We start from the raw sequence: 11,961 nt of genomic DNA, 5'->3' as shown, positions 1-11,961 counted from the left end.
GCCCCGCCACTGCAGGGTTTGGCCAATGTGTGCACATTTTTGTTCATTGTGCAGTCAGTTGATAGGATTGTGTTGATCTTGGGGTGTTTTTGGATCAAGTTCCGGCGGCTCAAGCCGGTGGCTTCGATTGAGTATGCCAGCATTGGAGAGAATAGGGAGGTGAATGTGGAAGAATATCCTATGGTGTTGATTCAGATTCCCATGTGCAATGAGAGGGAGGTAAGAATGATGTAGGTTCCATTGTCCTTTCGAAACGAATTCTTTTTCTTCTGTTTGTCGTTTAGATTTGTTAATGTTGCACTTGTTGATATTTAAAAATGCTGATGCTGGTTTGTTTTATTTGATTGTGATTTGTGCTTATGGTGCCAACTTGGTTTTCTAACTTATTGAGATGCTTAAGTAATGCTTCATTTCCAAATTATAGTTTCTTGTGTTATAGGTTGGAGAACATTTGTCTGGAGTAATATGACACATATTTGTTGGCATACTAACGTTAACTTGTAATAAGGTTCTGTTGATTGAATGGATGATTAGATAAATGAAACAATCTAGGAGCTATTCTTGTGCACCTTCTGTGAATTTCATTTGAATTTGTCGATGTGTGTTCAGTCATGGATGGCTCTGTTGCTGGAGCTATAGAATTTATATCAATGATTTAATTATGTCTTTGTATACAATTCTCTCCCGTGTAAACCTCATCCGTCGTCTCTTTTGACTCAAATTAATGTTCAACTTTGTTGAATGGTGTTAGTGCATTCTCTGTCTCTTCAAATCCTTAAATTCTACAGAGCAGTACACCAGCAAAGGATCAAATTGAAATAATCCTCACTGGGTTTGTGTTGTTTCTTCATTGGATGTAAACTGTTTTGTAAAATACCATGCATGTTAAATTTTGTTCTTTCATTGGTGAAATGAATGATAAGGGCTCATGAATAGCGTAGCCTTGTGGTGCTAACCTGCATTTGATTTTAACAGTTGTGTAAAACAAAAAATGAGGTGGTTTAGTGATACCACAATGATTCTTTTTTTTTTGGGTAAAAAATTCTGATGTGTGGAAATTGAGCAGGGCTAAAAAAACCACAGGGGTGAACTGGATTTTACCCTATTTCTAATTTGACAATGAATTTTTAATTGTTGGTTTATCAGTCTAAAGTCAATGTTTGTTAGGGAACTTGTTGCATAATGTTGATGTTCTAGACGAATTTGAACTAGAAAAGGTTGACGGTTCGGTGTCAAAGTGTGTGTTTGAGTTCCATAATGGCTGCAAATCTAGAAAAATATGGAAGTAAAATACGGAAATGTATGTGAATGGCTAGTTTGAGATAGTGACCTAAAACTATGTGCAACATTGTAGAATTAAAGAAAGGATATGATTGTTAGAGATTCTGAAAAGAAACGGATTCTAATGGGGAAGGGTAGGATTTTATATGTAGGGTGTTATTTATAACCAAGTAATTAAGCTTTAACAGGCTGAGTTGGGGCAAACCAAAACTGAGAGGGGTGTCGGGGATTGAATTGAAAAATAGTGGTACTGCTCCAGTACCATGTTGAATTTAGAGGAAAATAAAAGAGAAGGATGTGTAAAGCCCAGGTAAAGCACAAAATGGTAGCAGAATCGTCTAGTTTCAAAATGTTTTGTGTGCTTGTTGACTTGCCAAAGGTGTTTTAGTTATACGATGAGAAGACCAACATAGGTTCAAATGAGAAACTAGTAATTAATAGTTGTAGAGAAGAGAAGATGGTTGATTTAGAAGTATTTTTGGGAAAATTGGATTTTGATGCAGTATGATAGTGTTTGATTTATGTAGACGACCTTCCTTAACTGGATAAAGTTGGGTTGTTTTGCAATGGAGTGCTCTCTTAGCCTAATCATCACAAAATATCTAAAGTTTGATTTATTAGACCTACTAGTTTTAAAATCTAGAGAGTTAACCTTGGCATAATAATAAGATTGTTGTCCTGCAACCTACAAGTTCCCCAAATCAAATGCCAGACGCTCTGCTCAAGGGTATGACTGTCTATATACTTTCCTGAGATTCTACTTGGTGACAGCCTCAAGCATGATCCTACTCAGGTTTCAGATAATCTTCTTCTTCACATACAACACAAACATACATAGAGGGAAGAAAAAAAAAATTTCTCCTGCATACAAGGCGTATTTGGTTTCATGAACACCTATAACTTCTGAGTTGGCTGGTCTTACCTTTTATGTCTTGATTTGTAATGCAAAGTGAATTAGATAAGATTGTCCTTTTTTTAGATGGCAATTGGCATAGTTACTTTCTTGGAAATGTTTTGATTTTATCAATTGGAGCATGGATGGTGCTGACTTTTCTGTATGAGCTGAGAATCTTATATCTTAATTTATATTACCATACTCTCCTTTTTGGTATCATCATAATTCGTACCTTGTTGACCATAGGTTTACCAGCAATCCATTGGAGCGGTTTGTATCATGGATTGGCCAAAAGAGAAAATGCTTGTACAGGTTCTTGATGATTCGGATGACGTAGACATCCAACAACTCATCAAGGCAGAGGTGCATAAATGGCAACAGAGGGGTGTTCGCATAATATATAGACATCGTCTCATACGTACAGGTTACAAGGCAGGGAATCTTAAATCTGCAATGAGCTGTGATTATGTTAAGGATTATGAGTTTGTAGCGATATTTGATGCTGATTTTCAGCCAACTCCAGATTTCTTATTGAAGACGATACCTTATTTCGAGGTAATTCATGTTTATACATTTAAGGGATAAAGAAAAAATAATAGGAAGAAGAATTATTAACTTCAACTATGAAACGGAGTACACTTTCTTTTGTGGCATCATAATTTTTGGTCCAATTCATCCCATGTGCAACACATTATGCGGATAGTTGAGTTTTTCTTGTTAAGTATATAAATCTAGGAAGTTAACAATTTACATTAAGAATAAATTTTCTTTTATTATTCAATAAGTGTGATATGCATCTCCTTTTTTTATATCCCCTCTTCTAAATTTGGTTTGAATAAACAATTCAGCTCAAGAGATGTCATCACAAATGGCAGTTATTAACAAATCATTTCATTGTATAAAGAAGATATTCCAATGAACTAAATAAATACCGCAACTGTTTTAAATAATTTAAAAGAGGACAAAAAAAAAATTGATTGCTAAATGAAAATTCCTTTTGGTTCCGGTATCGAGTGCGAGAGTCTTCGTAATCTGATTGGTCCTTCTTGTTTTTCTCTCATTGAAGGGAAATGATGATTTGGCATTAGTCCAAGCAAGATGGGCGTTTGTAAACAAGGATGAGAACTTGCTTACAAGATTGCAGAACATAAATTTATCATTCCACTTTGAAGTTGAACAGCAGGTGAATGGCTGGTTCCTAAACTTCTTCGGTTTCAACGGAACCGCAGGTGTCTGGAGAATAAAGGCCCTAGAGGACAGTGGTGGCTGGTTGGAGCGAACAACTGTCGAGGACATGGATATTGCTGTTCGTGCTCATCTGCATGGATGGAAGTTTGTATTTGTCAATGACGTTAAGGTGAGCATTATTTCAAATATCGCAGCTTAATCTGAAATATTTTAGTTTTTATATATCTATTTATGGTTCTTGCAGTGCCTTTGCGAGCTTCCAGAGACCTATGAGGCATATAAGAAGCAGCAACACCGATGGCATTCTGGTCCAATGCAATTGTTTCGTCTATGCTTTTTTGACATTCTTCGTTCGAAGGTATTCAATTTTATGTATGTTTTCTTTTAAGAATAATTTGACTTATCTTAAATCGAGGAAACTACTATTCTGTTATTATATAGTGAAAGTAAGAATGGTGTGTATGCTCAAAAGAACCTAACTCTAGTTTAAGAAAAACATAGGTAGCAGGCACAAAAATATACAAACATCTATTTCCTCTACATTAAAATATTTACATTTAGAATCAGAATACAAAAGTTGAAAGCTTTTCAGTCATTTAAAGTCAGAATTTGATTTCCAAGTTTCCTGTTTCACTACGAATTCCTATTCTTGGTGGTTGAGTTGGAAGAATTATTGCTTATAACTTACAAAGATGTTCAATCAGTCACACATTGAAGTTGCCTTTTGTGGTTACCAGGATTAATCAGGATAATTCTAATAGCTCCTTCATTTGAAAATCTTTTCTAAATTTGTGTATAATCTTCATAAACACTATAGATTGATGGTAGAGAGAATCAAATAATAGATAATTGTTATCAAATATGCTTTTTATTTTTAATGCATGTACTGCTACCTAGTTTATGTCATCCATTTCATTCAAAATAATTGAGTATTTGACTTACAGAAGGATCTAATATTATTGTGCCGATGTAAATTTTATTTTCTCCAGATTAGTTGGGTAAAGAAGGCCAATATGATATTTCTTTTCTTCCTTCTAAGGAAGCTCATTCTTCCATTTTATTCATTCACCCTCTTCTGCTTCATTCTTCCAATGACGATGTTCCTTCCCGAAGCTGAACTACCTGCCTTAGTTGTTTGTTACATTCCTGGCCTCATGTCTGTCCTAAGCATTCTTCCGGCTCCACGCTCATTTCCATTCATTGTACCATACCTTCTGTTTGAGAACACCATGTCAGTGACCAAATTCAATGCCATGGTATCTGGCTTATTTCGCTTCGGAAGTTCTTACGAGTGGGTAGTCACAAAAAAACTAGGAAGGTCATCAGAGACAGATTTGATCGCCTATGAGAAGGAATCTGAACCTCTAATGCAATCTGCGACTCTTCATAGATCATCCTCGGATTCGGGCATCGAAGAACTAAGCAAACTAGATTTGTCTAAGAAAAGTGGAAAGACGAAGAGAAATCTTCTGTTCAGGAAAGAACTTGCTCTCGCATTTATCTTGCTAACTGCTTCGGTTAGAAGCTTATTATCTGCACAAGGAATTCACTTCTACTTCCTATTATTTCAAGGTATAAGTTTCCTGGTTGTTGGTCTCGATTTGATCGGCGAGCAGGTTAGCTGAGCTTCTGTATTTGGAATTTCGGGTGGATGCATAACCTTCTCAGATCCCCATTGATTCAACTTAAAAGGTCAGAATGGCCAAAACCTTGAACCCCATCATCACATTGATTTTGAACCCAAGATGTTTAAATACCATGTGGTTTTTGGTTCCCACTTGAAGCGATTCGGTTGCGGCTTGGCTCCAAAACTTGCAGTTCAGATTGTTTCTTTTTTTTGTTTTTGGTGTAAAGATTTCTTCCCTCATGTTGTGCCAAGTCATATATTGCCTTCAGCTACCTAGAAAGTTATTTCAAACCATAATAGAAATGGAAACCATGGGAAAACCAAAAAAGGGGATCACATTTCTGACCTTATAATAGTTGATACAGTTGTTTTGCCTGGTAGAACTTTTAGAAGGCAGAAATTATTAGATTATAGCATTTATTATTCTTTTTTCATATGGACAAACTGTACAATCACCATATAGTAGTATCATTGTGTTGTCGTTTGAATTGGATTTTTTCTAAGTGAGATTTTGGTCCCCTTCGGTTCACATATATTTTCCTGTATTCCCATTTTTGTAATTCTTTTGGTAGCTTCATTATTGTAGTTGGATTTGTTATCAATGACACTATTGGCTTTTCTCTTTTTTCACATTAGTTTCATTAATATTGGTTGTGTCCTCACCATAGTGGATTCTGTAATTTTTCAAGATTATGAATATCGTCGTTGATACATAAAGATAGAGATAGTTGAGATTAAGACATATATAATATTTTCTGTTTCGAAGATGGAAAAATCTTGTATTTTCCGTAAGAGAGAGAACGTGGGAACCGAAAATATTCACCACATTGCTCTCCCATACTGTATTGGTTCACCATCACGAACTGTTTAACTGACGTTGAAGAAGTTTTCATCTTTACTATTTTGTTTCACGTTACAACCATGATACAATGACTCTTGTTCGTCTCTTTCTTAAACACAGTATTCAAGTGCAACTCCAAGGGGAGAATAGGTGCCTTTGGTGAATAAGAGACATGATATCTAAGCAACCCAAACAAACTACTCTGTCTGCTAGGTCTTATGATTACATCGAATTTCATTTATTTGAAGTCCTTTTTTCAGGGATACTAGGAGTATCCATTTGCCAAAAGCCAACAATTAATCTCTAAAACACTATTCGAAACATATCATATTTCTTGTCGAGATTTCTTAAGTTCAAGGTCCATATAGTATAGTAAAATAGTGGAGATCTTATTTTAAATTGGTGAATTCTAGTACGTCTAAGATTATGGTAACTGCGATGATTATGTAAATATTATTAAAATTAAAATCACACTTCTTTTCACATTTTAGTAATATTTTTTTAACAACACTTTTTAAAAGATATTGCTAAATAATAAAAAGGATAATATTATTTTAATTTTAACAACACCTTTTTAAAACCCCATAGTTATAGTAGTTGTTGTCACCAATAATTTTCTTCTTCATCAGTTGCTTGGCTACGATGCTATTGCTATGCTAGGGAATCTAGCTTGCAAGTTATATTATTCTGATGATATTTCATATCACAACAGTCATTATTGAATAACAAACTAACATCATATTGCTGGGTCATATTTAATTTCCCAGCAACAGTTATATATATATATATATATTAGACAAATTCTGTGGTGTCTATAATTTTGATGTTAAAATTGTTGAACTTGCATTTTATGATAAATTTTAAATATTAAAAAAATTATTTATTTTTATATTTTTTTACTTTAAATATTAATTTTTATCTTTATTTAATAAATTAAACAATATATATAGACACCATAACATGCATCTTATTATTATTATTATTATTATTATTATTATTTAGTGTGAAATTGGGAAAATTGGCGAAAAGATGTTTATGATGATGATTTGGACAAACTGAGCTTATATAGGAATGACAACTTGTATCCAATATTATGGTAGAATTTTCATTTTTATTTACTCTTAATTTGCCTCTATTTAATTTATGATAGGTCCTAAAATTTACTATATAAACACCAAATTTCATACTAAAAAAAGTTCTCAAATTTTTTCAATTTTTTTTTTCTGTTTCTATTTTTTCAGAAAAAATAAATAAATAAAAGAGAACCAAGGTATTCACACACACTCCAATAAAGTACGAATAGATTTTTTATTTATTCAAGGGGTGGTGGTCTACCATGTAGCTTGAAGAATATGATTGGAGGGCTATCAATTTTAAATGAAGAATCATATTTCATTAAAAAGAAATGACAAGATCGCTCGTTATAATATGTTGTTTTAGAATTCTTTACTATTATTATCTAAGAAGTATATTGAAAAACCTTTTTTTTTCAATAGTTTGTTAGAACTCAATCTAAATGAGACAAAGACAAGAATTGTGATAAACACAAATAATCTTTTTAATACTTTTGAATAAGTTATGTCATAAAAAAATGTTTTATAAACATTTTTACATAATTTAATAAATATCTTCAATGTTAATCAACCTCAATTATGTGTAGTGGTTTTATAAATATCTCAATACTAGAGCAGGTTTCATAAACCAGTATAATTTTGGTTAATGAATTGTTATATTTTTAATATGTATTTCATTTTCAACATCACCAATCTAATCACTTTGCATGAGGGTCATCTACAATCTTGTCAAACTGAAGGGGAAAAAAAGGAAAATATGTGTAATTAGAAAAAATTTTAAGTGTACCGAAGAATATCAGTATTCTAATTGTTTTAACTGTTGATTTTAATTAATATATATTTTATATATTTTTTATAATTTAGATCAACAGTTAAAACAAATAGAACACCGCTATTTTCGATACATTTAAAATTTTTCCAATGTCTTATTGTGATTTTTACATATGGGTTAATGTAATAGGGCTATTTATGCAGTTGTAACAGTGCAACTTCAATGAATGACACCAAGTACTCATAAGAGTTCATCCATCGTGTCACTAAAAGAGATGACGCAAAGTTAGTTGCTTCATTACATCTCAAGTTGCTACTTTATTACTTCACCAACAAGTTCCACATGTTCTGCTGCGTCTTTTGGGATAAACTTTTAATTTGTCAATATTAAAAATGATAAAATTATTCTTTTATTTTTACATTTTAAAAAAATTAAAATAAAAAATAATTTAAAAAAATTAACTAATATTTAATTAAAAAATGGACTAAATTATTCAATTTTAGATAAATTTTAAATAAATCGTATCAAATTTTACCCATTGTCATTTATTAAAAGGCTAAAATTATAGTCCGTGCATAGTAATTTTTGGATGTTAATGTATTATTGTTGAATCACTCTTTAAAGTTCTAAATTTGAGGACGAGATTTAAATATTCAGAAATTAGAGTTTAGAGAATTAATATTCAAATTGACTCTTGAAATTTGATTTAAATTTTAAATTAATTCTTAAAATTTTAATTGTCTCAATTTGATTCTGGAATTTTTATTTAAAACTCACATTAGCTCTCAAATAATTTTAGTTAATGCCGTATTGACATAAACAACCAGTACCATGTGTTAAAATAATATTCGACCATGTGAAATAAAAGAAAGATATATCTATTAATGACATATGACATGCTAACATGAACTATAATGCCACGTATCAATTATGTGTCACTCATGATAATATAATTTGTTCACATACTATTAGTATGTTATCGTCCTTTTAAATTATTCAAATTAATTCCTGAATTCTCATTCATAACTCATTTTAATCTTTAAAATAATTTCTTTCATTTTAATTTCATAAATTCAAAATTATTTATATTGTGTGAAACCATTAATTTCTCTTTTAATTTTTGCATACCGCAAAAATACAAAACTTCTTATAAATATTTTTTATTTTTTATTTTAATCATATATTTTTTATAATAATTTAATATTAATAAACTTTATAACACATAATTATATTATTTCAGTAAAATAAATATATGATGGACTAAAATATATATATTTTATTTTTGGTCTTACTTATGCCTATTACTATTAACACTAATTAATAAATAAAAAAACTATTTATATGAAAATTATTACAAAATAATTTGTTTGAAAAATATATAAAGAGAATATATTAAATTTATCTTTTATATAAATATTTAATAACTTTTTGTTTTTCTCCATTTTTACCTTTTTTCAAATTCATTAACAAAATCAAACCCTCGTCATAAATCATAGATATCGTTAGAATTGAAAAACGATTAGTGGTTTAATCCAGTAAGGAAACAAAGTAACAAACAAACAAAACAAAGAAATATTAAATCGTCTTTCACCGTCAACTCCTAATTTTATATTTTATATTTTTTGAAATAGTTTTTTATATTATATAACAGAAAATTTATTTAATTTATATGTGAAAAAAAGGAGAAATTAAAAGATTTAAAAGATATTAATAATTTTAAATTTATAAAATAAAAATAAAAATAATTATTTTAGAAACTAATTTAATTTGTGTTCTTTAATTTTAGAGGTTAAAATGAATCATGAGCAAAAATTTAAGAGTCAATTTAAATAATTTAGAAGAATAACAAGGCAGTAATACGTGAATAAATCGTGTAATGATACGTGACACTATCAATCATATTAATATGTTATGTGTCTCTTTATTTTATATGATCGAATATTATTCTGTTGACACGTGATACTGACTATTTATATCATCATGCATTCATGCTATGTCAGCACAATGTTAATAGAAAGAAAAAATATAGATAGACAATATAAACAAGCTAATTTTTTAAACAATTTTATTTAATAATTAATTTTAAAATTTTTAAATTCAAAATTTAAATAATTAAAAATCGATTAAGTAAACCTAATTAAAAAATATAAAATCCTTCCTCTTCTCTCCCACATTAACCTATGCACAACAATACACACATACCCTTCTTCCTTACCGTCAAGTCCTTTTTGCCCATGCTCTCATTCAAGACGACTTCAAGAAGCTCGCCGCTGACACGGCCGTCCAGTACGTCAAGTCCGACATGGTCCTCGGCCTCGGCACCGACTCCACCGCCGCCTTCGTCATCACCAAGCTCGGTCATTTCCTCTTCACTGGTCAACTCTCTAACGTCATCGGCGTCCCTACCTCTAAGCTTACTGAGGAGCAGGCACGCTCCTTCGGAATCCCACTCTCTGTCTTCGACGACAATTTGCGCTTCGATCTCGCTATCGACAACACCGATGAGGTGGACCCAACCTCAACCTTGTAAAAGACGCAGTGGCGCTTTTCTTTGTGAGAAGATGGTGGAAGCCGCCTCCGACAAGTTCTTTGTGGTGGTCGACGAAACGAAGCTCGCATCAAGGCTCAATGGTAGTGCAGTTCTGCTGGAAGTACAATCTGGTTTAACTTCAGAAGTTGTTCAAGAAAGTAGGAGTGGTGGAGCATGGGTTGTTCTTGAACAATTGAAGAAATATATAAAAAAATATCCATTTCATATGAAAAAAAAATATATATTCTAATACTTAACAGAAGAAATGTCCAGTTATATTTTGGCAAAAACAATCAAATATCTATAGAATTTTAAAAAAATCATGTAATTCTTCAAGAAATAGAGACATTCTGCAACATAAAAAATTTAAAAAATACATTAAAAACATCCATTTAATTAGTATAAAAAAAATATTCTAATATTTAGTAAAAAAATATTTACTTATATTAATTTATCTTTATTAAAATAGACTTCAAGATATAATCTATTAGAAAGTTAGTAGAAATTGGTTAGATTTTTAGTAATTATCTAGCAAAATTAAGAAAGAAAATTATTTAAGAGAGTAATGTAAATTATAAATTGAAACTTTAGGAATTAAGTTAAGATAATTAAAATTTTAAAGGCCTATTCAAAATTTGCCTCTGAGTAATAATTCGAATTTGGAATATCAGGATATAAGTTTATGATGAATTGAAACGGTACCGTCTTTAATTTAAGTCTTAGTGTTACATACTAAATTTACTGTTTGAAGACTCGACTCGTGGATGAAGATTTATTTCTGAGCATGGCATATAAATTAAGAATATAATCGCATAAACAATCTAGATAGGAATTAATATTTTAGTAGTAATTAACGGTTTGTTATTGGTTAATAAATTATTGTATATACAAAATAAAATTTAAATTCAAAAATTTTATTTATTATAACAAAAATTATAAATTAAAATTAAGATTTTTTATTTAAATTAAATAAATAAATAATTTATAAAAATATATAAAATACAGTATAATTACATAAATACTCAATATGTCACGTTTCGATTATTGAGAAGGTTTTAAAAAATAAGCATATCTCAAATATTCAGATTCTGATTGATATGAAAGAAAATCTAGAGTAAAGTAAGATAAAAATTAAAGAAAGAAATTTTTCTACTTCAATTTAATTTTCTGATGCAAAAATTAAGAGAATCACTTTACCTCACCTGTTTACACCCAAATTTCTCAAAGAAATTTAAAAAAATTTCATTCATAAAAAATTAAAGAGAAAAAAAGTGGCTATCAGATTTTAGAAAATTTTTATACCTTTTAAGTTTAAAATTCTAATTCATAAGTTTATTAAAATAAAAATGGGTCAAATCATAACTAGGCCTAAAACAAACAAATTAAAACAAACAAAAATAAAATAAACATAAAATAAATACTAAAAAAGTAATGTCTATTTAATTTATTTTGACTAATGAGAATTTTCAATGTATCTTATAAATAATAAGACGTTTGACTTTTCATAATTGTTGATCATTGTCTTATCCAATTTTTTATACATCTCCTGAACAAATGATTTAGCCATATTTACAAAAAAAAATTTATTCTCTTAATACAACAATACAAGTATATTTGTTTTTATTGAATTAAATTAAATTATTAATTTAAATTATAATCATCTAAATTTTAAATTAAATATTTTTATAATTTTAAAATTTAAAATTATTTGAATTAAATTATATGAAATGAAAAACTAAAAATCAAACAAACAT

At 29.9% G+C, this 11,961-nt stretch overlaps 1 protein-coding gene and 1 pseudogene across 1 annotated transcript in view; both read left to right on the top strand.

Moving 5' to 3' along the window:
* The window catches only part of LOC107464469 (probable xyloglucan glycosyltransferase 6), a 6,188-nt gene extending 567 nt beyond the window's left edge, over positions 1-5,621 (top strand). Inside the window, exons 1-5 of the mRNA XM_016083388.2 lie at positions 1-219; positions 2,423-2,731; positions 3,243-3,533; positions 3,609-3,722; positions 4,354-5,621. The exon at positions 1-219 is cut by the window's left edge and continues 567 nt beyond it. Of these exons, the coding sequence (XP_015938874.1) occupies positions 1-219; positions 2,423-2,731; positions 3,243-3,533; positions 3,609-3,722; positions 4,354-4,989 (1,569 nt within the window). The 3' untranslated portion in view covers positions 4,990-5,621. The remainder of the gene's footprint in view (positions 220-2,422; positions 2,732-3,242; positions 3,534-3,608; positions 3,723-4,353) is intronic.
* A 2,330-nt stretch (positions 5,622-7,951) lies between these two features.
* On the top strand, positions 7,952-10,404 carry LOC107464383 (probable ribose-5-phosphate isomerase 3, chloroplastic; annotated as a pseudogene).
* Positions 10,405-11,961: the final 1,557 nt, after the last annotated feature.

Source organism: Arachis duranensis, chromosome 9 (assembly GCF_000817695.3).
Source record: "Arachis duranensis cultivar V14167 chromosome 9, aradu.V14167.gnm2.J7QH, whole genome shotgun sequence".
NCBI classification, from domain to species: Eukaryota; Viridiplantae; Streptophyta; class Magnoliopsida; order Fabales; family Fabaceae; genus Arachis; species Arachis duranensis.
The sequence above is the reverse complement of the archived record's forward strand: the minus strand, read 5'-3'. Positions and strand labels throughout refer to the sequence as shown.